General features: G+C 54.4%; 2 protein-coding genes across 2 annotated transcripts; one reads left to right on the top strand and one right to left on the bottom strand.

Annotated features, from left to right (window-relative positions):
• Nucleotides 1-10,479: 10,479 nt before the first annotated feature.
• Nucleotides 10,480-12,480, bottom strand: Ypel4 (yippee like 4). Its single transcript, XM_003464221.5, has 4 exons — nt 12,115-12,480; nt 11,961-12,004; nt 11,441-11,549; nt 10,480-11,330 (listed from the first exon to the last, which is right to left on the bottom strand). Exons 1-4 carry the CDS (start codon nt 12,478-12,480, stop codon nt 11,241-11,243), a joined length of 609 nt encoding a protein of 202 aa, XP_003464269.2. The 3' UTR covers nt 10,480-11,240.
• A 5,918-nt stretch (nt 12,481-18,398) lies between these two features.
• Nucleotides 18,399-21,642, top strand: Clp1 (cleavage factor polyribonucleotide kinase subunit 1). Its single transcript, XM_003464220.5, has 3 exons — nt 18,399-18,543; nt 19,150-19,777; nt 20,408-21,642. The coding sequence occupies exons 2-3, from the start codon at nt 19,172-19,174 to the stop codon at nt 21,077-21,079; spliced, it is 1,278 nt and encodes a 425-aa protein (XP_003464268.4). The 5' UTR covers nt 18,399-18,543; nt 19,150-19,171; the 3' UTR covers nt 21,080-21,642.
• Nucleotides 21,643-25,383: the final 3,741 nt, after the last annotated feature.

Below are 25,383 nucleotides of genomic sequence, written 5' to 3' on the forward strand. Positions count from 1 at the left end.
AGTTGGGAGCCGGGGATTTAGCTCAGCAGCATAAGTGCCTGCCTGGCAAGCTTGTGAGTTTGATCCTAATACAAAAACAAAAAACAAAAAACAAAAAACAAAAAGTCAGTCAGTGGTATTGTTCAGACAATTGAATGCAGATGTCTTGTGCTCTGGGTGAGTAATTTGGGGATGACAATGTGCAATCTATGTAACAATGTTAAGCCAGGTGTGGTGGTGGATTCCTTCACACTCAGGAGGCGAAGGGTAGGTGGATTTGCAAATTCCAGACCAGCCTGGGTTACAAAGTGAGCCCAAGGCCAGTTGAACCACATAGTGAATCTCTGTCTCAAAAAGACAAAAGGAAAAAAAAAGTATGTTACCATTGTTACCCCCTGGGGGGGGGGGAAAAAGACAGTCATGAAAAGACAAATACTGCATTATTCTGTCACCAGATGGGATCCTAGCAAGTTCCTAAACCCATCCTCATAGGATTAAGTTGTAATCTCTCTAACTCTCCTTACAGAAAAAGAATTTTTAGGTGTTTCCATCCTGAAAGATTTGTTGGGCAGAAACTTAAAAAAATATATATTCAAAGAAACATAGTGCAGACCTGGGAGAGAGAAACAGACAGACCCTGTAAGCCAGAGCGGGGTCTATGTATGGGCTTGGGTGCCCTTAGGATGGGAACCCAGGCTATGGTTTGCTGAGCCCCAGAGGCTGCCGGAGGCAAGCACTCACCTGTGTGAGGCTGAGACCCGTACCTCTCATACTGCAACCTTGAGGTACAGTCTGGGGAATGAGGTGTAATTCACAGATGAAAAGCTCAGCCCTTGCCCAGTGTACAGATCCACTGTCTATTTAGCTTTTTGTTTTGAAACAGAGTCTTGTATGTAGTCCAGGATGACCTTGGACTCACTATGTAGCACACAGCTGGCCCAAAGTTGTGGAGATCATCCTGCCTCAGCCTCTGGAGTGCTGCAGTGGGCCACCATATCCAGCTGTCAAGATGTCCTTTTTGTAGGGACATGGAAGTCATTCCCTCCCTGGCTTGTCTTAAAGAACGGGACTGGATCTCGGCTACAACTGGAAATCAATAAATTCTCTCAGGGACCCACTCATGGCGCCTTCTGTAACTTTCTGCAGAGTCAGAGGGTCCCGGGTACCCGAGGTAACCTTGGCACATGTGTGAAATTCACTGGTGGGAGCCACATTTTCTCAATGTCTGAGAAGCCCCCTGAGCTCAGGAGTTATCAGAATTGAAGAGTTGTGAAATCAGAACTCACCCTGAATTTCCATTTAGGGCACAGGATGTGACAGCTGTCCACAAGCCGTAACACTGGGCTCCCACAAGCCACAGAGATTTTGAGAATGACACAGTCAATAATGGTGTCACGCTTTGGATTTGAAACGGCCCCCAAAACCCATGTGCCAGAAAGGCTTGGTGGTGGCTGGTGGGCTTTGCGGGAAGTGGTGGAAACACACAGGATCTGATGTCACCAAGTGAGTGTGTTCAGATGAGACTATGGTGGACAGCATTATTGGACGTGATGGGGACAGGGGAGGGCTTGGATAAGGAAATGGTTCTGAGCTGGGACTCTGTGGAGGATGTCTGGTCCTCAGCCCTTTCCTGATTCTCTCCCTCTCTCTCGCTCTGCCTCCTGGTGGCCATGAGGTGAGCATCTCTTTGCCGCTGCACTCTTTTCCTATGATGTTTCTGCCTCACCATAGGCTTAAAAGCGAGGGAGCTGGCTTTCCATGGACTGAACCTTCCGAAACCAAGGCAAAATAAATGATGACTTCTTCCTTAAGTCATTCATCTCAGGAGTTAGTGACAAAAAGCTGACTGGACAAATGGCAAATGCTAAGCAGATGCTGTGGGATGGGAACTGGGACTGGATGCATCATGGTCATAGATGCCCTGGTGGGAACCACCTTGTTGGAAATCATGGGCAGAAGCCCAACCATGTGTGTTTCTTTTGAGTGAGAAAGTGAAATATGCCAGACACAGAGGGGCAAACACCGCTTGTTGTCTCTCCTGTGAGAAAGCTAAAAGCGTGAACCTCAGCTGGCATCCCATCTCCTGGGGCTATCATCACAATCTCAGCTCCACATTGGATCATCAGGCACTCAGCTCTCACCAGAAGTGTGCAACTCAGGGAGCTGGGGATACACCCAGTGGCACAGCAACTGCCTGGCAAGTGCAAGGTCCTGAGTTTGATTCCTGGTACCCACACATACACACAAAGGTGTGCAACCTGGAGTCCTTACACATGCAGCTCATGGCAGCATCTGTTGCAGGGTGACACTCAAGGCCAGCAGGGTCCCCAGAACATGAGCATCGGAGAGAAGCATGGCTCCTCCGCCCTGGGAAGGGGGCTGAGGGCCACAGAGGGCTGCAACTGAGGGGCAGCTGTGGAGGGGCAAAGCCTCCATGATGTATCCCAGCCCTGCCTTTCCTTCACAGCAGCTCTGGTTCCTGCTGCAACCCCAGCAGTCCTCGCACAGCCTGGCCCACAGCCCAGCCTCTGTGTCCTCATCCCCTTGCCCCCGCCTCCCTGGTCTGGGTCCTTCCCACTCCTACTCCCGGGAGCCCTCTTCATGCCCACCCCTGCTGCAGCCTGTGGTTCCCTCTCCAGCTCTCCTTTCCTTTTTCCCAGCAGGGAAGCCCCTGAGCCACTGCAGCTCCAGGTCACACAGAAGACAGAAGCATCTTCCTTAGTGGCTCCACTCACCCAATGTGACCGCCAAGGGCCACCAAAGCCTGGCCATCCTTCTCTACTGAGCTCGGACAGGGCCCACAGTGCCATTCTGCCCTGGCTGCCCCCCTAGTCTGGTCAGCTTGGTGATGCATGAGCCTGGTCAGTCCCGGTCCCGCCCTGCACAGGATGACAGCGCCATGTGCACTCCTGTCACGCTGACCTGGGAAGAGGGTGCTGGGGTTTCACATCCTGACTGGAGACCTCTGCCACCTCCCGGGATGCAGCCACCCTCAGTTCCAGCCGCAGCTGGTGACCGGACCCACACAGAGATGGGGTTATAGAATCAACTGAGGGATGCATGTGAGTGGGGGTTGCCCAGGAGCTCCAGAGAGAGGGGCTTGGTTTGGAGGGGCACACTGTCCCTTGGGCAAAGTGAAGGACCCCGAGTGCCTGTACACAAGCAGTGTCTCTTAGCTCCACCGCGGAAGACATCTGAGTGCCATCCCTGAAAGAACAATAAGGTTAAACCGATCTGAAAACTGCCCTATAGCCCTGACCTTGGTAGTGGACCTGTGTATGTTGGAGGCCCCTGTCAGAACAAGGACATCTGAACTTGAACTCATAGAGATTCTCCTGCCTCAGCCTCCCAAGTGCTAGCATCACAGGTGTGTCCCCCAATGAAGGAAAGGGTATTTGAGCTTCAAAGAATCCAAATCTCATTTCCTATGCAGGGCCCTGAGTGATTGGGTAGGCCTGGGGGGTGCAGCTTCAGAACTGAAGAGGAGGAGAAAGGATATTTTCACCCCCAATAAGAATCATAGACTATTAGCTGGGATGTGGTGGTGCACACCTGTCATCCTAGAACTCAGAAGGCTGAGGCAGGATCACAGAGAGTGTGAGGTAAGCCTGAAGTACATAGCAAGACCCTGTCTCAAAAAACAAAGCAAAACAACAAAAAACCAAAACACAGCCACAGACTGTTACTCATTAGTTGCTCCTCCAGAACGCCAGCTCTGTGCTGTTCAGGACATAGCCAGTGGTCACACAGGCTATCTGGAAATAATTAAGATTAAACACATGCAAAAGCCCGTTCTCCGCTGCTGCAACTGCATTTTAAGTGCTAGTGCGCCTAGCAGCTCTCAGAGGGGTGTGCAGATACGGACAGCATCTCCACAAGGGGCCTTCCACAGACCTGCTGCTGTTCAGGAGCTGTGTGTGTGTGTGTGTGTGTGTGTGTGTGTGTGCGCGCGCGCGCGCGCGCGCGCAAATTCTGAACCCATGGCTTTCACACTAAGCTACATCCCCAGACCTCTTTTATGTTGAAACAGAATGGTGCTAAATTGTCCTGGCTGGCCTTGAACCTGTGATCCTCCTGCGGCATCCTCCTTCTGGGACTGCAGGCTGGTGCCATCATGCTGGGTGTAGACCAATCTTTTGCACTCAGGGAAACTGAGGCCCAGAAAGCAGAGTGACACCTCCAAAGAAGATCTGGCCTACAGCCACAGCTCTCTGGTCTCAGCCAGCCTCCCTAACCCCTGCTGCCCACTTCCCGCTTCCGCGGTGGGCTCTGGGGGATGCACAGCGTGTGGCCAGGGCATCCAGCTCTGTTTGTTTCTGCCTGTCCCGCAGTGCTGGGAATCAGCTCTCTCTGGAGCTGCCTGCCTAGTCGGGAGCCACTCTCGAGGGTGGGGGTGGAGGGGCGCTTTCTCAGGGCCTGGGTGAAGGGAGAGATTTTGGGGAGTCTCAGGGAGGAAGTATTGCAGGTCCCGGCGGAGTTGGGAGCCATAGCCAAGTGCACCCCTTGCACTCTGCAACGTTCCCAAGCCTCGGCATGGGGACATCTGGGACCCAGGAGGGCTCTGGCCACCCCACCTCTGGGTCGTGTTTGGCGGGAACGGTCTGTCCCGCGGCCACCTGCAGCCGGGCGGCGGCGGCAGGGACAGGGGCGCCCCCGAGCGGGGACCCTGACCGCGGGCGGTGGGCGGGGGTTGGGGGTGGGGCGCAGAGGGGCTTGGGCGGCCAATGGGAGGGAGGATCTCGTTTCAAAAGGGTTAACCGCAGCCAATGGGAGGCGGGGGGAGCGGATCCTGCTCGCTCCATTCAAGAATCCCAAGTATTCAAGATGGACGGCAGGGAGTGTGGAGGAGAAAGGGGGCGCGGGGCGCGCGGCGCAGGGGCGCGCGGCCGGGGACCCCGAGGCCGGCCCGACCGGGGACACTGGGGCGCGCGGGCACCCCGATTCCGGCGTGGGGGTGCTGGGGACCCGGGGGGCGCTTGGAGGGGTGAGCGTGGGGCGGGGCGCAAGGACGCGCACAGGAGCCGGGGGAGCGCGCCGTGGTCCCAGGCGCCCGGACGGTAACGCCGCGGGTTTGGGTTCGCGCTCTTGGGGGATGGGTGGGCTCTTTTCCTCCTCTGTCCCCTCATTCGCGGGCATCTCTTTCGGACCACCTCTTTGGGAACTATGTATCTGGGGAGCCCCCGGTACGGGCGCCCTTCGTTTCGAGGTGGCCGTAGTGTCGCCTTGTGGCGGGGGGCGTGGTGGAAAGGGTGGGGGCCTGGGGCACGGCCGAGGCCAGACCATCTGTCTAGGTGTGAGGGTGGAGGTTTCAGGGACTTGGGGAGCGCGGGGCAGGAGTTGTGCATTCCCAGAACTTGGGGGCTCGAGACCGCGCCCACCCCTGGGCTCGCTGGCAGTAGTGGGATGCAGAGGGCGCAGGGAGGTGGGGGCCGCGGCGCGCCCCGCACTGAGTGCTCAGGGAGGGCGCTGCGAGGCGGAGTTGTGCGGCGCGTGTGGCTGGAGTTTGTGCGGGCGCGCGCGCGCGTGGTCCGCTCGAGGGGTGCGCGTGTATGTAGGGGGCACGGCCGGTGCTGCGAGATGGGCGCCCCTCACCCCAAGCTCTCCGCCGCTACCGGGATCATCCCATTCACGGACCGGGTTTTTCAGGACCCTCCAAGTCTCCTCCTCCGTCGCCATGGCTGCGGGCGGGGCGGGGACAGCTGGGGCCACCCCTGCCCCGCTCGCCCCACACCTGCCCTTTCTCTTCCCGCCGCGGGCTGGGCCCCATCCCCTGCTGCTCGGGGGCAGAGGCAGGAAGATGGTGGCCAATGAGGAGGGGGAGCCAAGGGAACTTGAGCCAAGGCATCCCCTCCCCCATTTCCTCTGTCTCCACCCGCGTCTGGAAGGAACGGTGGGGGAGGGTCCTGCGGCCGGGGGTCGCGGCCTGCTCCTCCGGAAGGAGCTATGCTGTGGGGCTCGCCGCCTTTCCCTCCCGAAGGAGCAATCCGGGAACTCCTTGGGGGTGATCCTCCCTAGCCCCTGAGCCAGCTGGCCCCTGTGCCCTCCTGGTGGCCTGGCTCGCCTGGCCTCGGGAGTGGGCAGGCCTGGCCACTGACCCTAGCAAGGCCTCGGTTTCCGCCGAGCAGGCTGTGGGGCAGGGCCCTGGGATTGCAGGCTGCAGCACAAACTGCCTGGCGAGGCGGGAAAGCCGCTCTCCTGCTTCCTGCGGCGGGAGGAGGCTGGAAGGGGAGCCCGGAGGACGAGCTCCCAACTTGAATACAGGCTTCCGTGCTGCTGCAGGCCGTGGACTGGACTGAGGAGAAGCATGAGGCTGCTGCCGGATAGGGGCGCGAGAAGTAACACCCTGCAGCTGCCCCTGGCGCTGGGGCTGGAGCCACCTGAATGGCGCTCTACAGGGCCCTCCATCTACTCGCATCCTGGTCACCTCTGGGCTGCATGTAGCCAGTCTCCAGTGTGGAGCTGGGATGGATGGATGGGGTGAGCTGGTAGGCTCCTCGAGTCTTCATTCGGCCAGAGTCCCCAGTCTGGTCAAGAAACTCTGATACTCACCCACTGCTCAGATCATCCTGAATTCAGCTCAAGAGGAGTCACCTTGCGACTTCCCTTGAGGTCAGATCTGAAAAGTGCTCTGAAGACTCTGAAAGAGGCTGTCATCCCAATGCTTGGGAAGCCGAGGCAGTAGGATCACCATTCCAAACGAGCCAAGGCTACATAGTAAGTTCAAGGCCAATCTGGACTACATAGCAAGATCCTGTCTTTAAAAAAAAAAAAAAGGAAAGGGGGTCGCAGAGCTGGGGGCTGACCAGCAGCTTCTGGCTCCTGGAGGCCGCCCTCTTCTTGGGGACTGTCAGCCACTCGACTGCTTCGCGGTGCTGAAGGTTCACCTTCGATCTGCGTTGTGGACCCCAGAAGTCTGCTTCATCTGAACTCAGAAGACCACTGCGTGGTTGTGAGGAGTAGGACAGCCCCTCTGCCAAAGGAGCACTGAACCCAGAAAGACCGCCTCGTGCGTGCCAGGGGCCCGCAAGCTGTAGAGCCTCTGGGCACTGCCAAGCCAGAGCACCTTCAGCCGTCTTCGGGCTGCCCCTGCCCGGGCATTCGAGAATTCCCAGGAAGAGGGGTGTTGCTGGGAAGGGGGCGAGTGAGAAGGCGATGGGTGGGGAGGGCTCCTGGGATACGGAAAGCGTCTCCCACTGAGCACTCACCCAGGGGGTGCAGCAGCAGGCACTCCTGCTGCCGGCCGGCGCTCTTTTCACATTGTGCTACTGTCTGCACTCGTCACAAGCAGTGCAATGTTAAAAGGGCATCGGCGGGCAGTGCTCCAGCACCGCCTGCCCCCCCCCCCCCCCCCGTGCTGCGCCCAGGGACGCTTGGGACCTGGCCCTGGGCTCCTAGCTCCCCCTTACGGAGCATGGGGTGACTTGTGTGCTGTGCTCTTGGCTGCGGCTCTCTGCACAGGCGCCCCCACTGGGCAGACGAGAAGACCGAGACTGGAGGGCCACTGTGGCTTGGCCTGGAAAGAAGCCTTGGCGCCTGCGCTCTCACGCTTGACTCTGCAGTGTGGGGTTGAGCGCACCTGGGAGAGGGCTTCTGACTGCCGCGTGGATGGGGCACCGCGAGGTGGAGGAGATCGGAAAGATGCTCCCTCAGAAAGACCAGGAGCTCCCTGCTGCCCCGGGACACAGGGGACTCACCCCACCCCTCCCGCTCTCCCCAGAACCCCTCCACAGCCTCTCGACTGAAGGGTGCTGGACAGTGATGCTTCTTGCCGCCCACCTGTTTGGATTGTGCAGTGCTGCCCAAGACTTTATCTTGGGGATTAAATGTAAATAGAATTTCTGGAGCTGGCCCAGTGGTGCACAGCTGTGATCTCAGCACTCAAGAGGCTGAGACAGGATGATCCCCATGAGTTCCAGGCTGGCCTGGACTGCATAGCAAGATTACGTCCCAAAACAAAGGCCAAGGCCTCCGAATGATTCTTCCAGGGGAGATTATAACGCGTATGAGGGAATAACTGCTTTGTCTCTCACAGTGCCGAAGTGGCTTTGTAACACCTTGTTACAGTAAGTCCAGAGTTGTTTTGGGGAGTTCTTTAGAAGACTTCTAACATCTGAGCGCAGTAGCACATAGCTATAATACAAGCCCTCGGGAGGCTGAGGCAGGAGGATCCAAATTTTGAGCTCAAGCCGGAGCAATTTGTGAATTAGACCATGTCTCAGAATTTAAAAGTTTTAGAACTAGGAATGGGGGCACACCACCTGTACTCCTAAGCACTTAGGAGGCTGAGTCAGGAGGATCACTGTAAATTCATGGCCAGCTTGAACTACACAGCAAGACTTTTTAAATAAAAAAATTGGGCCAGGGATATAGTTCAGCAGTACAATACCTGCCTGGCAAACTTGAGGTCCTGAGTTTGATTCCTGGTACCCAAAATACAAAACAAAAAGAGTCAGGGATATAGCTTAGTGGCAAAAGTCCTGCCTGGTCAGTGCAAGGTTCTAATTTTGATTCCCAGTACCAAATAAAATAATTTAGAAAGGCTGGGATTGTGCCTCAGTTTAAAAGCCCTGGGTTCAATCACCAGCACTAAAAGGTAGAAAAAAGGAAATTACGTAGTTCATAAATAGGCACAATGCCACATTCCTTTAATTCCTCTAGTCAAGGCTGATTTGAGAAGATGACAAGTTCCAGGCCACCTGGGACAACTTAGTGACATAACAAGACTGTCTCAAAACCAGATGAAAAAATACCCAGTAGCCAAAAAAAAAAAAATCAGTAGCTTATTATTTTATTTTTGGGACAAGGTCTCACTATAGTCCAGGCTGGTCTTGAACTCCCTGGTGATCCTCCTGCCTCAGCCTCGAGTGCTGAGGTTGTAAGCATCCACCACTTTGGGCTGCCTCGTCTTCGAGAGCAGAATTTGGGATTGTGGGGGCAGAGTGAGTGCCCCGCTAAAGCCCCGGACTGGTCTTGTCATTAGCATATAGGAAGTGACAGACAAGGGCCCCAAGCCTTGTGCCCTCCATTCCTGCCTGGCTGGCACTTTCCCTGTCCAGTCTGCTGACAGTATTGGAGGTGGCACCCTTGGCTTCATACTCCTACTTCTAGCATATCTTCCATCTGGGCACAGACGTGTGATGGCCGTCACTGTGAATGAACAGAATTCTTTGGTTCCCCCATGTCCTTGGGTTGGAACTGAGACTCCTTTGATGGTAGGCCAGAGTCCCTGCTTAACTTTTTCCCCCAGTATTGGAGTTTTGTTTTTGAGACAGGGCCTCACTATGTAGTCCAGGTTGGCTTTGAACTCACAGCCATCCTCCTGCCTTGGCCTCTTGATTGTGGGTGTTACAGGCATGCATTATCACACCCAGTATCAGTACTAGAGTCTGAATGCAGAGCCTTGCATATGCTAGGTAAATGCTTCACCACTGAGCTATATCCATTTAATTTTATTTTGAGGTAAGATCTTGCTAAATTAGTTGCTTAGGTTGGGCTTAACTTGGAATCCTCCTGCATCAGCCTGCTAAATAGCTAGGCTCAAAGATGATCATTGATGGGCCTGCTTGTCACATACCATCTCTCATCCGCTTGCTCCTGTAATCCAACCATAGTAAATGCACTTCTTATAGTTAACTAGATTGAGCCAATTGACCAGCTGCCTGATTAGTTCTCAATCCTGCCCCTTAGTCACCTAGCTTTCCATGACTTTCCTGAGACAAGTTCTCTATGTAGCCCTGGATGGCTTCAAACTCACATGGATCCTCTTGCCTCAGCCTCCTGAGTGCTGGGATTATAGGTGTGAATCACCAAGCCTAGTGTATAGAAGGGGATTTTTAATCTGAGCACTATGGGGCTGAGGCAGGAAGATCTCTTGAGTTCAAGGTCAACCCAACAACCTAGTGAGTTTAAATCCTACCTGACAAGACTTTAAATAAATACACATTTAAAAAAGGACAGGAGAAGGATTATTGCAATGGGCACATCTCCCCTGTAGAAGAGTTCAAAATAATAGGAATGTCAGCTCACCACTCCCCAAAGTGTTTCTTGGGTCACGAGGGTGCATTGAGGCATTCTGTCCCCTCTTGGAAACAAACAGGCAGGCACCCTGATGAAGAGGCTTAGATGTTAGCCAGACATAGCTCCAGCCAACCCTGGGACTGGAAATGCTGGTTCCAGGATGAGCCCCTTCCAGCGCTCCACACAGACTGGGCAGAGGTAGCCCGGTGGCTGGTGTCCATGAGACACAGGTGTTTCTGTTTTGGTTCTTGAGACAAGATCTAAGTGTGGTCCAGGCTGGGCTTAAACTCCCAGTGAGCCTCCTGCCTCAGCTTCCTGAGTGCTGCAGTTACCAGCACATGCTACCATGCCTGGCTGGCATACAGTTCACCAAAGCCCATCTCTTCAGGAAGCAAAGCCTCGCGCAAAGTCACCCCTGGTGACAACTGGGGACGCATCCTGGCACACACCTGGAGAGGGAAAGTCGGTACAGAGCGCCTCACAGTGGTTTTTTTCCCTTTCTATTAAAAATAGACCCAAACGCTTTATGTATCATACAAAAATTTCGTTCGCTGGTGGCAGCCACGGGACGCCCCGTGGCCCTGACGATCCAGCTGCCCTCCAGGGGCCCGGGTCGCAGGGAGCGGTGGCCGGGCCCTGGACAGAGCCTGCAGTGATCGCTGGCTCCGGACCCAGCCGGCGGGGGTGGGGCTGGGCGCGCTGTGTCTCCTCCGGCCCGCTAGTGGCAAGGACTCGAAACTCAAAAGTACCTCTCCCGCGCCATGGTACACAGTGGGGTGATGTGGGCCTGGACCTGGGGAGTCCTTTTCCCCACCCTCAGACTGGCATCCGAGGCCAGGACTCGGAAAAGCCCGGCCTCCCCGCAGCTGCCGGCGCGGCGGGGGTCTGCAGGCTCGGACCGCGGTGAGTCCTCCTAAGGAGGCCGGGCAGAATCTGGCTCCGCCCCTGGTCCTCTGCCCAGTCCTCACCCTGCCATCTACATCCTGGAACCTCGGGGACGCACTGTCCCCAGCCATCCTCTCTCCTGGTGCTGTTTCCCGACAGCTGCTGCTGCTGCCGCCCCTGGGCCTTGAACACCCCGGGGGTCCCCCAGACCCCTGCTGCCAGGGGGCGCGGTGGGGGGGGCAGGGGGGGCGGTGGTGGAGCCGGTCGGGGTGGGCAGTACACATGCTGGTATGGGCCTCGCAGTGGGGCGGGGCGGGCAGGAGGGTGGGGCATGCGAGGGGCGCAGCCGGCCTGAGCCCTCAGTCCCAGCCGTTGTCCTTCACCATGTGCGACATCTCGATGATGTACTTCCCCTCCTTGTACTTCTGGCTGGTCTCGAAAGCTTGCTCCTGATAGGGAAGGGACTGGTGATTATGCAGGTCGCCCTGCACTCGGCCTTAGGGCACGCCTGCCCACCAGGCCAAGGTCCCCAGGTCACAGAGGTCTCCCCGGCACTCACATATTTCCAGCCCAGAGTGGTCTTGCAGCTCTCGCAGAAGATGTCAGCTACAGAGTGTAGCCCGGTGAGCAGCAGGCGCTGTTCAGCTGGCCCGCAGCCCACGTTGACCCTGTCCAGGGAAAGGAGATGGAGCTGGCACCCGCCAGGCAGCTCCATCAGTCCAGCCTGGGGTGATTGGACAGAACCTGCAGCAGCTCCCACCCCAATGTCCGTGGGGAGTCCTTGGTTCTGTCCACACCCCTGAGAGGCCGGTGGACCAACTCTGCATTGGAGCTCTTTGCCAAAGGCAGAGCCAAAGAAAGGCATGGGACTCCTTTCTTTGAGGGTAGGGGAAGGTTGAGACAGGGTCTCCATATGGAGATCCTCCTGCCTCAGCCTCTCAAGTGCTGGCATGACAGGCCTAAAGAACTCCCTTCTGATGCCTCACCCTGCTTGTCCCCAGAGCAAGCAGTGCGCGCGCGCACACTCAAACACACAACACAGAGGCATGGGCACATGCGTGGCAGGGAAGTGGACTCACACAGAGTTAAACAGGTAGGCTCGGCCATGGCTCCCTTGGAAGGACTGTGGAGACACAGGGCGCCCAGTGACCAGTGAGCCATCCCCACCACCCTTGCCCGTGTCCTAGCTGGCCTTGCGCTGGGCCCAGCCAGACCTTCCCCCTGCCCGCCTACCTTGGAGATGAGCTCATCGTGCTTGGCCAGGTGGGCACGGCAGTGGACGCAGCTGTAGGTACGGTGGCAGCGCGGCAGGTAGCTGCGGAAGGTCTTGGCGGGCAGACAGGCAGGGGCTGGGCCCGGCTCGCAGCTGGGCATGACGGGCTGCAGCACAATGCCCGGGCGGGCCGGAGGGGCTGGTGCTGTGCAGCCCCCGCAGAGCCGGTCGCAAGTGAAGCAGCGGAGCAGGTTGGCTAGAGCCGTGTTTCGGGGCGGGCGGGCTGTGGGGGGCTGCCCGGCCAGGGCCCCCCAGACAAGAAGTGGGGAGAAGCAACACCTGGGGGCAGGGCCAGGCAGTGAGGGGCACCCCAGCGTACCTCCCATCTCCCAGCCCTCAGCCACCCTGGGTCCTGTCCCGCCATCCCCTGAGTCCCTCCTGCCCTGGCAGCCATCGAGGCTCCTGCTGCTGGTTCGGGGAGGCAGTCGGCATCTCTCCTGGGGCTGCAGCCGCCTCTGCTAGTCTCCACCGAGAGCGCAGTGCTGGCACCAGCGCTACCATGGGAGCCACGTCATCAGCACGGGCCTGGCCTTGGTGCTTAGGGCTGCGGTGACAGTGCTGTGTGGCGGGCACAGGACTCTCCTAACACTGGGCTGCCTGCTGCTTGGCTTTTCCCCACCTCCTGCAGGGCACAGGCAGCAGGTGCACCTTGGCACCTGCCCCCAGCCTGGCTCCTTGGCTGCTCATCCTGTCTCTAAAGAGGCACTAGCTGTGTTCCCCGCTTCTGGGCCCTTCTGTCTCCACTCGGCACTCTGTACTCGGTGAAAGGCTCCGGCTTACAGCCCTGGGGGCGAAGACTGCTTTCCTGGGGCTGATCTGACAAGTGAACCAATGGGAGAAGCCAGCATCCTGGGCAAGGCTGCATAGTACAGTGTGAGATCAATGCGTGCAAACAGTCAGGGAAGCGATCTCCTGATTTTTAGAAGCCATGCTTAGAGCTGGTTGTGGTGGTACATGTGTGCAATCCTAGCACTCGGGGAGGCCGAGGCAGGAGGATTACAAGTTTTCAAACCTAGTTTGGGCAATTTAGCCAATCAGCAAAACCCTGTCTGTAAAAAGTGAGAGAGTGCTGTGGGATGTAGCTAAGTGCAAAGGCCCTGGCTCCAACCTCTGCTATCTCAAAAAAGTATATAAATAAAGCTGTGGCTTGGGGTACAAGACAGTGTTCCCTTCCCCCGGAGCCAGGGACAAGCAGCAGTGTCTCAGGGTGACTGAAGGTGAAACCATTGCTGCCCCACGCCAGCCTGGAGTGGTGGAGGGGGCTGGAATGGAGGATAAGATGGGAGGTGGCCCCTGTCAGCCTGGATAAGCAGGTGAAGTGCAGCCTTGTCCTTTGTGGGCCATAGTGGGCGGCTCAGACCAAGTCTGCCCCAGCAGAGCCAGAGTATTGAGGCACAGAAGTACCAACTGCCAGGCAGACTGGCTGCCCTGTCTTGTCTTCTGCAGGGCCTCAGTGCCCTAAATGTGCTGCTCTCTCCAAGGACCACCTGGCAGCCAGAGCATACAACCCTCCACAGTGACCAGCACTGGGCTCAGGAAGTTACCCTGGGCTGAATCCGAGTGACCCCAGCTTCTGGTAGCCTTTGTTGCTACATCCAGCAGTGGCTGTTCACTCTGCCCAAGTTCCCCTCAGACACTGCCACCTTGGAAGGCCTCAGGAGCTCAGGTCCCCCTCTTTCGGCCTGGGTTCCCAAGCTCGGGCCAACTGTCACGCCTCCTTCCCTGCACCCATCCATGGAGGAGAGGCTGCCCAGAGGCTAGCAAACCCCTGAGGGACACCAGGGGTCACTGCTTCTCTCTTGGCCCCCTCCCAGCCAGTAGCAGGTTGGCCAGTGCCTAGGTAAACAAAGGCCAGCTGGAGCTGGAGAAGCTGTGTCCCCGAAGTGTGCCACCAAGCATGGGCTGGACCTGGGGTGGGGGGAGCTGCTGACGGCAGAGGCTGAGCAGCCAGGTGCAGATCCCGTGCTTCTCAGGAAGCAGGGGCGGGGGAGGGACACCTGCTGGGGATGGTGTCTGCTTGGGGACAAACCCCCTCAGGCTGGCACTCCTGCGATGGTATCGTCCAAGGATGGGAGCTCGGGCGGCTTCCGGGCCAGACTCTGGGGGTCTGCACAGCAGCCCCACAAGACACAGTGACTCCCGGATGCCAGATGCTGCGGCCGAAGTTGCGGGGGAAATAAGTGCGGACGGAGGAGTCGCAGCTCAGAAGAGCCAGGCAGCGGGGGAGGGGAGGGAGGACAAAGGGTGGGTGAAGAGCACTCCTGCAAAGGTGGGGAAGAGGCACACAGCAGCGGTAGCAGCGGAGGGGACATCGGCAAGGAGGGGATCCGTGCGGAGAAGGTTGCCCCCTCACCTTGAGGCCAGCTCCTGAGATCTCCGCCTAGCTCTCTCTAGCTCTCCATCTCTGCTCGCTCTTCACTTTCGGCTCCTTCAACTGGGGAAGGAGGGGTGGTGGCTGGGGGCTGGAGGCCGGGGCTGCAGGGCTCGGACAGCCGCTGGGGGCCAGAGGTTGTCCGCCAGGCTGCACCTCGGTCTGTGGGTGACTGTGGCTGTGTGTTGTGGAGCTGCATCATAACACTGTGACTCATCTGTCCCCCGCCCCCTCACCTCCCACGTCAGAGCAGGGCTGGGAGACACAGGAGGCGGTGGGGAGGGGGGAGGGCCGAGGGTGGCGGCAGGGACTGGGCAGGGGACGCAGGCTGCCGGTTTGCACAGGAGAGGACAAGCAGGCTGCAGAGGGGCCAGGCAGTGCGGCCAAGGAGATGGTGTGGCTGCAGGAGGACAAGGGCTGGGTGAGGTGGCCGGTACCGAGGGCGAGATGGACACAGCAACAACCAGGAAGCGCACACTCGCTCATTCACCGGGCTACGTCTCCCCCCTTGGGCTCAGACGCCAGCCCTGACGCAGGGAAATGGTCACGGTTGCAGGCTTCGCCCCAGGCACCTGCCCCACTGGGCTCCCAGAGGCAGCCTTGGTGACACAGGACAGCTGGTGGTGGACCTCTGCTCAGCACTCCTGTCCCTCAGGTGCATGGGTGAGACCCCCCGTGATACCCAAGGTGCTCACTGGGCTGTGAACCTTCTGGGCCAGTCCTCAAGGAAGGCTCCCCCTGGGCCCCAGGACTTTGGAGCCCCGCACAGAGCCCTGGGGACAGGCAGGTTCCCTGGCCTGTAGGAAGGACAAGTGCCCAGCTGCAGCTTCCTACACCGACCGAGCTGGCTCTGGTCTCGAAGTCACCTGAGTTGGAATCTCAGTGCCTATTCCTTGCCAAGAACCCCTGGGCAAGTGTCAGACCCACTGTGCACTTCTGAGTCCCTCTTCTGACAGGTAAAGCAACCACACTTAGCTTACAAGCTGAAGATAGTGTAGCAAGATCCTTGCTCAGTGCCTGGCGATGACAAGTACCTTGTAAACATCAGCATTCTCAAATGATCCAGGTGCAGTATGTACCAGGTCTGGTGTCCCACAGCTGAAGTCTCAGCACTCAAGAGGCTAAGGCAGGGGGATCACTGTTGAGTTGGAGGCCAGCTTGGGTTAAATAGTTCAAGGTGGCCTGCTAGGCTACATAATGAGACCTTGTCTCGATCTCCCGACATTGCAATATGTGCATGTGCCAATTCTCCAGGATAAGTGTGACTATTGTGTATTGCAAACTTTTTCTTTTTATACAATAAAAAAGTAAAAGTGCAATGACAAAAACAGCACTGTTGGGGGCTGGGTACCGGGGATCGAACTCATGACTGCCTGCTTGCAAGGCAGGTGCTTATGCCGCTGAGCTAAATCCCCAGCCCCAAAATCCCTGACTTTTAATGGCAAGCGAAAGATGAGGTCTGACAGAGCTGGAGGCTCCTAGAAAGCAATGCTGTCAGTGGTTCATTGTCTGCAAGGAAGTCGAAAAGTTAAAGCAAGGAGTTCTGAATATTTTTTTTTTTAAAAGGAATCCTGAATATGTAAGCAGAAAGGATTCTGAGACTAAAGGTAAATTCTGAAAATACAGTGTGGGTATTTGAGGGATAGAGGTCTGGAATTGAGGGTAAAAGATGGGTAAAATAAAAAGAGGAAAATGGTACTTTTTGATAACAGATAAGGGAGATTGTAAACAAAGGACGAAATTTTTTTTGAGACAGGGTCTTACTCTGCAGTTCAGGTAGGCCTCGAACTCAGTGATCCTCGTGCCTCAGCCTCCTGAGTGCTAAGATTACAGGCCTGTGCCACCATACCTGGTTTAAAGGAGGAATTTTTGAGGGAAAAATAATTAGTTTTTAGGGCACGGATTTAAAGTTTGGTGAAATGGCTACCCATGAATTTATGTCAACTCAGGAACAACATGATCAAGGGTTTAGCTGGTAGGGAGGATGAGGACAGTGTCATTTGGGGGTGGTTTGGAGAGGCAGAAAATGCTGGGTGAAAAACAGTGAGAAAAGTGTAGGCAAGCACAGATGCTTTAAATGTTGTGCCCTTTTCTTGTGCTTGAGAAACAAAATGGAGCATGTTCTAAGGGAGAGAGGATTCTTCCTAAATTCAGCTTGAGATGGTTATACAATATCCAAAGAAAGATGCCCTTCAGGTAAGTGGGAGAAACTGCCTCAAGGGAAAGCGTGTGGAAGTGAAGAAACAGATCACATGGGAATGGGAACCTATTCACTCACCCAGAAACAAAGTTTGGAAATGGAAACCGCAATCGAAATTTTGCTCCATTGGTTTTTTGAGACAGGGTCTTGCTAGGTAGTCCAGGCTGGCTTTGAACTCACTAGGTAGCCAAGTCTGGCCTCAAACTCCCAGTGATTCTCCTGCTTCAGCCTCCCAAGTGCTGCGGTTACAGGTGTGTACCACCGCATCCACCTTTGAATTGAAAGTGTGCATAATGGTAAAAAGATCAGCAGAGACCAGAGCATTAGTGGAAGAATTAACGCATGCCTGGAGAACAAACGCAATCACAGAAGGAAATGGAAACCAGCAAAGGGAAGTGTGAAAGTTATGCTTGAAAAGTGGGGACCAAGCAGGGCCAGCAAGAGAATCTATGGTACGGACCAGGGACTCTGGCTGGGACAACAAAAGTACTCACCTGTCTAGAGACAACAGGAAAATGGACAGTGGTGCCTACTGCAGGGGGTTCTCGCAGGGCGAAGGACCTCACACCTGTAAAGCCCGCGGAACTGCGCCTGCTCCTGACTCAGCATCTCTCTCCCCAAGACTGAGCCTCCTGCAAGCTCCGCCTCAGTCTCCTCCCCCAAGTGAAACTGGAGATAATAATGACTGTGCAGCGGGCTGTGAAACAAGATAGCTGCAAGGACTTTGAAAAAATGTAAAGCGTTGTATAAATAGATATTATTATAGCCCCCCAACCTATCATCAAAACTTAAAAGCTACCATCAGATCTTCTCGGTCACAGACTCGGTGCTGGGCTACGTGGCGCGCCATCCGTCCGATCTTCAAAACAATTTTAAGAGGTTGGATACTGTCATTATCTCCATTTTAAAGACCAGAACCGTCTACCCCAGGAAGCCTGTGATTTGCCCAGTGCCACACAGGGAGCAGGCAACACAGGATTCCAAAGCCTAGCTTGTGCAAAGAGGATCATGCCCCGGGCGGAGGAGGTGCAAGACTGACCTTGTACAACTGCCAGAGATTTATGGAGGAAAAAGGCCCAACAAAAGGCCCAGCTCAGTAGGAAGGAGCTGTGACCCTCCCACTGTTTTGAATCAGGTTCACGCTATCACAATCCAGGCGGGCCTGGAACTCACTTTGTAGCCCAGGCTGTTTTGGAGCGCACGGTGATTCTCCTGCCTCAGCCTCCCGAGTCCGGGTATTACAGGCGTGCACCACCAAGTCCGGCTTGTGACTAAGAGCTGGAAAAAACATTGGACTTTTATTCATTTGGGAAAAAAAACTTTGTGAATGCCTGGATGCCACAGAGCATGGCGTCAGGCAGAGCCGGTCAGCTTGGCTTGGCCTATTTTCCTCCACTTTTCCAAACCTTTGGTCTTTTCCTGCCCAAACGGGGTGTTGCTAATTTCTTCCACTTGGGGTTTAGGCACGCCGAACCCCGCGGGTCATAGCTAACCGTGCCTCTTAGTTTCTACCCAGAGATCAGTACTAAAACCCATCCGGTCTCGCAGAGACCCCGCCTACCACGTCACGTGCGCAATAATCCCCAACTACAATACCCAGAAAGCTAAGCGGCTACCCGTGTGTACCGTCCCTGCCCGTTCCGGCGCAACTACATGTCCCAAGAGGCACCGCGCGCCCTTGCGTCCCGGCACTGCGCAAGAGCGGAACCGCGTGCGTTTCCTGTGTGCCTCTGGGCGGGTGCGGATTGCAGTTGGGTTTGGGTCCTGGCCTGCGGGGCGCCGGCCGGGGTTTACTCTTTTGGGCGTGTGGCTCTACAGGTGAGATAGTAAGATCCAGGACGCAAAGGTCATTTCGCTGGGGCCTGGGCAAATTTTAGTGTTGGGATGGCTCAAACAGACGCTGGAGTGAGAGCTGAAGGTGTGACGATTCCTCGATGTTTCCCGCTTACGAATTAACGATCCCTCCCCCCGATTTTCCCCAGGGCAACTTTTGTTAGCGAGAGAGCGGAAGTGCCTCCTCTTCACAGCGGAGAGCCGGGCTTTAGGCTGTTGCCCGAGTCCAAACCCGGTGTCCCCTGCTTTGCATCCGGGTTGCTGATGCCCTTTTCTTGTTGACTGGGAGTGTTGGGGAGGAGCTATTTGCTTCCTTCTTCCTCTGGAGCAGATCAGTGATGCCGGGATCGATGGGGAGATTAGTTTGTGGTTAGTGTTCCTCTTTGATGTCATACGTTCATCCATTAGGGTAACGGTAGCAAAGGAAAGTGCCCAGCCCTGACGCTCTAGTAGGCGAAGGTGGACAGCAAACATACTGAGGCAGAAGTAGTTAAAAAGGTAGAGAAGAAAGTAAAGTAAGGGGGAGCATTGGTGAAGGGTTTGAAACAGACCTGGCATATGAGTGGATCTGAAATTTCATTTGTGTCACAGCTACAACAACCACCCAGAAAAGATGAGTGAGGAGGCCAATGATGACAAGAAGCCCACAACCAAATTTGAACTGGAGCGAGAAACAGAACTTCGCTTTGAGGTAGAGGCGTCACAGTCCGTTCAGCTGGAGTTGTTGGCTGGCATGGCAGAGATCTTTGGCACAGAGCTGACCCGAAACAAGAAGTTCACTTTTGACGCTGGGGCCAAGGTAGCCGTTTTCACTTGGCATGGCTGCTCTGTGCAGCTGAGTGGCCGCACTGAGGTGGCCTATGTCTCCAAGGACACGCCTATGCTGCTGTACCTCAACACTCACACAGCCCTGGAGCAGATGCGGAGGCAGGCAGAAAAGGAAGAGGAGCGTGGGCCCCGAGTGATGGTTGTGGGCCCCACGGATGTGGGCAAATCCACTGTGTGTCGTCTGCTGCTCAACTACGCAGTGCGTCTGGGCCGCCGTCCTACTTATGTGGAACTGGATGTGGGCCAGGGCTCCGTGTCCATCCCTGGTACCATGGGAGCCCTGTACATTGAGCGGCCGGCAGACGTGGAGGAAGGTTTCTCTATCCAGGCTCCACTGGTCTATCATTTCGGCTCCACCACTCCTGGGACCAACATCAAGCTGTATAATAAGGTCAGAGCTGGAGCTGAGGCGGGTGGAGGTAAGGGTTGCTCTCAGGATAGGAAGCGGTGAGAGTTTGGCAGCTAAACTATGCTTTGCTCCCTTTCAGCTTATTGCTTCTACTGTCCCACGCTTTCAGAAAACACAGTTTCAAGTGTTAGCCTCAGATTGCTAAACACTTTTGTGGACCTATTAGTAATCTTTTAAATCTGCATGTAGGACATAAAACAGGAAGCAGAAACAACATGAAATAAAAATTAAATCCATCTGGTCAAAACAACAGGGATTAAAATTGTGATTTGAAGCCCAGCATGATGGCACATGCCTGTAGTCCCAGCACTCAGGAGGTCGAGGCAGAAGGATCATTGTGAGTTTGAAGCCACCCTGGGCTGCATAGTGTGTCCAAGTCCAGCCCGAAGTGTCATTTGGGGGCCGAGGGTGTGGCTCTGTGGTAGAACACTGGCTTAGTGTGTGTGAGTTCCTGGGTTTGCCTCTCAGCACTGTTGAAGCACACACACACTAAGCCATTTTTCTTCCACCCATTTAAAGAGGGACACAGCAGCCTCTAATCAGTCTGAAAATTTCCCCCTCCCTCTTCCTGATCTGGCATTTTCTATTCTCATCTTAGTCCTTTTATTGCAGATTACATCACGCCTAGCAGACGTGTTTAACCAGCGGTGTGAGGTGAACCGGAGGGCCTCTGTGAGCGGCTGCGTCATCAACACTTGCGGCTGGGTCAAGGGCTCTGGGTATCAAGCGCTGGTGCACGCGGCCTCTGCCTTTGAAGTGGATGTGGTCGTGGTGCTGGACCAGGAGCGACTGTACAATGAGCTGAAACGCGACCTGCCCCACTTCGTTCGCACAGTGCTGCTTCCCAAATCCGGGGGTGTGGTGGAGCGCTCCAAGGACTTCCGGCGGGAGTGCCGGGACGAGCGCATCCGTGAGTATTTCTATGGCTTCCGGGGCTGCTTCTATCCCCATGCCTTCAATGTCAAGTTTTCAGATGTGAAAATCTATAAAGTGGGTGCCCCCACCATCCCTGACTCCTGTCTGCCACTGGGCATGTCGCAAGAGGACAACCAGCTCAAACTGGTGCCTGTCACCCCGGGCAGGGACATGGTGCACCACCTGCTGAGTGTGAGTACAGCCGAGGGCACAGAGGAGAACCTCTCGGAGACCAGTGTGGCCGGCTTCATTGTGGTGACCAGCGTGGACCTGGAGCACCAGGTGTTCACCGTGCTCTCTCCGGCACCTCGGCCACTGCCCAAGAACTTCCTGCTCATCATGGACATCCGGTTCATGGATCTCAAATAGAGGGAGGCAGCAAACCTTGCTCTATGCAGGGTGGGCTCACCTTCCGGCTGTCACCAGGGCCAGATGGGGTACGAGGAGGTGCGAGGTCGACTGCCCCAGAAGCAGTGCCAAGGAAGTGTGTTTTCTCCCTCCAGACTCTTCCAACATGGAGCCAAAATTGGGACTGTGGGGCTGGGGATTTAGCTCAGTGGTACAATGCCTGTCTAGCAAGCTGGAAGCCCCTAGGTTCAGTCCTTAGCACCAAAAAATAAAACAAAAAAAATCTAAAAAACAAACAAAAAAAGCAGGGCTGAGAAAACGTGCCTGCCTTTTTGAGATCACCCAAGATGCCATTTGAAACTCTTAAGACCTCAGAGAATTTCATCTTGCTTAGGTGCTTCTGTGTGGACTATTTTTGATTACCACTTCATAGCAGTATATACAACTGACTGTCTTTCTTATTTAGGATAAGAGTGTAAATTGGACAGATTCTTTTCAATAAACCAAATTTAAAAATTATTTTACTATGTTTGCTATATCATGGAAATGTGATTAAAAAATAATTTTTCTCAGAGTTGCACAAATGTTATTTGAGTGATTTATTTATTTTTGTATTGGGGGTTGAACTCATGACCTCGAGCTTGCTAGGCAGGCACTTACACCACTGAGCTAAATCCCGGCCCTGGAGTAATTTATTGATCAAATGTTTAGAGAAGGAGTAAATTGAGAACCTACCTATGAGCCAAGTAGGGTTTATGATTTCCTCTCCACTGTCCTCTTTGTGTTTTTGATTTTTTTTAGCTCAGGCTGGCCTCAGACTCACTGTGATCCTCCTACCTTAGCCTCCCAAGTGCAGGCCTGCACTGCCACACCTTGATTCCTTTGTTTGGGTTCTGTTGAGCTATGTAGCAGAGTGACCTTAGACTTGTGGAGATCCTCCTTCCTCGTCCTTCTTAGTGCTGGGATTGCAGGCTCTGCACCGCAGGCTGATTTCCCATTCTTCCATAGATAGGTAAATGGTAGATCTGTTGTCAGTGCTGATTACTCTGAGGAGTTAAGGCTGCTGATAATCTTTGGATGAGATCTCAGATCTCGTTTCCTAGAAATGGTTCATTGTCTCTTTTGCAGTTACCTTCGTGTCATCTGTGTGTTTGGAACCAGGTCCTAAGTCAGAGTACTGCTTGGCCTTTGAGGTGGGAAGAGACTGTGACAGCCCATTTTCGCTGTCTTGCAGGTGACTTGAAATATCCGCTTTGGACTTGGAAAATAAATATCTGACACCATTCAGCCATGCTTCCTTAGGAAACTTATTTTTTGTGGTACTGGGATTCAGCATGCACACCGTGCCACTCCTTGTCAGGAGCCATCCTCAGTGAGGAGAGGCAAAGCTGTATGTGCCTTGCCATGAAGATCAGACCGATTTAACAAGGCAGATGCTGGGCAGGGACTTGACTGGGGATAGGAGCCAGGAGGCTGCGTGAGCCTGCCTGGTCAGTAAAGACCCTTCCTGATTTTCTCTGGTTCTAGGGACTGAAGACAGCGCCACCACTGGCCCTTTTTATTTTGAGGCAGGGTCTCTGAGTCGCAAAATTGCACAGGCTGAGCTTGAACCTACGACCAAGGCCTCAGCCTCACACAGTGGCAGGGTCAGGCCTGTGCTACAACATCCAGCTGGCAGACCAGGAAGGCAAAGTGATAACTGCTGCAAAACTACTGAGGAAGAGATGATGCGAGGCCCTCAGAAGAGTGTGATGATTTAGTAAGAGAGGAAAGTGGCAGAGATGCAGCTGGGGTGTGGTGGCACTACCAGCAGTCCCAGCACTTGGAGACTGAGGCAAGAGGATTACAAGTTGGAGCCCAGCCTGGACATTTAGCTATGTGCAGGATCTTGTCTCCCAGGGAAACATAAAAAGGGCTGGGGATGTAGCTCAGTGTTAAAGCCTTGGGTTCAAAGTCTAGTAACAGCAAGAGGGTGGGGTTTTTTATAAATCTGGGTGAAGGGTGGATTTGGTCCTCGGAGCAGTGTCAGGCAGAGGAACGAAGTGACCTACTTTACACTTTGAAGAGCTCGCTGCTGTGGGGGCGGCTGGGAGCAGCAGTGCAGCAGAGAGGGGACAGGTGAGAAGACTGCCGTGTTGGAGTCCAGGTGAGAACTGCGGGGGACTGGATGACAGCAGCCTGTAGAATGGTGAGAGTTGCTGTCAAGCTTGGGCTATTTTGGATTTTAGGGACAGGGGTCTTACCGGGTACCCAGGCTGGCCTTGAACTCATGATCTTCCTGCCGCAGCCTTTGGAGTACTGGGGTTATACTGGTAGGTGTGCCCCACCATGCTCTCATTAGAATATTTAGAAAGTAAAATGGGTAGGACTTGCCGAAAAGTGACTAAAGAGAAAGGAATCCAGGTTTTTTTTTTTTTTTTTTTAAAGGAACCAAGGGTCTAGTTTTAATTTTAGCAACTAGATTGGTTGTGACTGGGGAGGAAAAACAGGGACTACCAGGAATGTCCCAACATGCTGCAAGTTCTAGTTGTCTGTGAGTCATTCCCATTGGGATGGAACAGATGGCTTGGATTGAAAAGTACAGAGCCCCTGGCCTGTGGAGGGGTTTGGACTGTGGAAATGGAAACCAGGAAGAAGCAGAGGTTGGAAGGAGTGGTCAGGCAGGTGGTTGGGACCTGCTGGGAGCAAGAGAGCCCTTCCCAGCATGCACTGCCCTAAGCTTGCTCCCAGCCGGGGGCCAGGGGAGGGTCAAGCATGAGGTGAGCTAGGCCACGGAGTCACCCAGGCTCCGCTCTCCAAGCAATGATGTGTTTCAGTGCTCACTTGAAGAATGTAGCCTCGGGCTGGGGATGTAGCTCAGCTGTGTAGCCCCTGCTTGGCAAGCCTGAAGCCCTGAGTTCAATTCCTGGTACCCCAAAAAGAGAGCAGTTTTTAAAAAAAGACCAAAAAAAAAAAAAAAAAATGTAGCCTAACCTTGGAATGATGGGGATGGAAGCTCTACTGAAACAGACTGAAGAGATGATACTGATTTAGGAAGTAAGTATAACTATAGGTAAATCTTATTTATATAGGTGAACTTTTTGCCTTTTTTTTTGAGACCAGGTCTTGCTATGCAGTTCAGGCTGGCCCTAGGCTCACTTTGTAGCCCAGGCTGGTCTCGAATTTGCAGCGATCCTCCTGCTTCAGCCTCTCAAGTACTGGGATTACAGGAGTGTGCCACCATGCCTAGCAAATCTCTTCAACAGTATTAACTGGGTGTGATTACTCATTCCTGTAATCCCAGCACTCTGGAGGCTGAGGCAGGAGGCTCACCATGAGATTTAGGCCAACCTGGGCTACGTAGCAAGACAGCCCCTGCCCACCAAAAATGCTTTACTAAGGAAAAGAGTATGGTGTGGTAGGAGTTAGACAGAGTGATCTTTCTCGGAGTCTAGATGGAGAGGAATTAACGTTGTGTGTGTGCATTCTTGTGTATATGCTTTAAATTTTTCAAATGTCTAAAGGGAGAAAATGCAGGAGGATGGGATCCAGTGCATAAAGGAAAGACCATGGTGTAACATAGGCAGAGACCCCACCTTCCAGCTCCCAACAGCCCATGTGACAAAGACAGGAGAGTGCAGGTACCAACGGCTCCCATGATGAATGGGACCATCACGTATTACAAGTATGTAGCAATAAAAATTTAAACATGAGGACAGGAGAGAAGAGGAAACACAAAAAGGCCTTAAAGGACTGAATGAAAGCTGGGTGTGGTGGTGCACAACCTGTAATCCCAGCACTTGGGAGGCTGAGGCAGGAGGATTGTTTTGAGTTTGAAACTATCCAAATTCGAGACCAGCCTGGGCTACAAAGTGAGCCTAGGGCCATCCTAGTGGATGGTTTCAAACCTACAAAACCAAACCTACAAAGTGAGCTCAAGGCCAGCCTGAACTGCATCGTGACACCCTGTCTCAAAAAGACAAAAAAAGAGAAGTGAATGAGTAAATAAATTCATTGGTGGTTTAGGGCAGACAAGAACATTCATTTCTCTCTGATTGTTGGGTTGAACTAAAAGTGATCCTGTAGTGTGTAATGCATAGGCACAGGAAAATGCAAGTGAGAGATTTGAAAAAAACAGCCAGCCAGATGTGGCTGCAGAGGCCTGTGCTCCCAGTGCTTGGGAGCCTGAGACAGGAAGGTAACCAGTTCAGGGCCACCCTTCACTACACGTGAAGACCTTGTCTCAAAAACAAAGGGAATGGTGGCACATGCCTGTGATCCTAGCACTCCAAAGGCTGAGGGAGGTTGAGGCATGCATTGAAGGCCAGCCTGGGCTGTATAGTGCG

The sequence above is a fragment of the Cavia porcellus genome, unplaced genomic scaffold, assembly GCF_034190915.1.
Source record: "Cavia porcellus strain 051 isolate PalLab524CR breed Dunkin Hartley unplaced genomic scaffold, mCavPor4.1 scaffold_17, whole genome shotgun sequence".
NCBI lineage: Eukaryota > Metazoa > Chordata > Mammalia > Rodentia > Caviidae > Cavia > Cavia porcellus.

Excerpts from the sequence above, each read along its gene's own strand:
- Clp1 (XM_003464220.5), top strand. The coding sequence starts at position 19,172 with ATGAGTGAGGAGGCCAATGATGACAAGAAGCCCACAACCAAATTTGAA. Across the intron at positions 19,778-20,407 it reads ACATCAAGCTGTATAATAAG|ATTACATCACGCCTAGCAGA; the intron begins GTCAGAGCTGGA and ends CTTTTATTGCAG.
- Ypel4 (XM_003464221.5), bottom strand. The coding sequence starts at position 12,480 with ATGGGAGGTACGCTGGGGTGCCCCTCACTGCCTGGCCCTGCCCCCAGG. Across the intron at positions 11,550-11,960 it reads GCCTACCTGTTTAACTCTGT|GGTCAACGTGGGCTGCGGGC; the intron begins GTGAGTCCACTT and ends TTCCCTGGACAG. Across the intron at positions 11,331-11,440 it reads CCACTCTGGGCTGGAAATAT|GAGCAAGCTTTCGAGACCAG; the intron begins GTGAGTGCCGGG and ends CTTCCCTATCAG.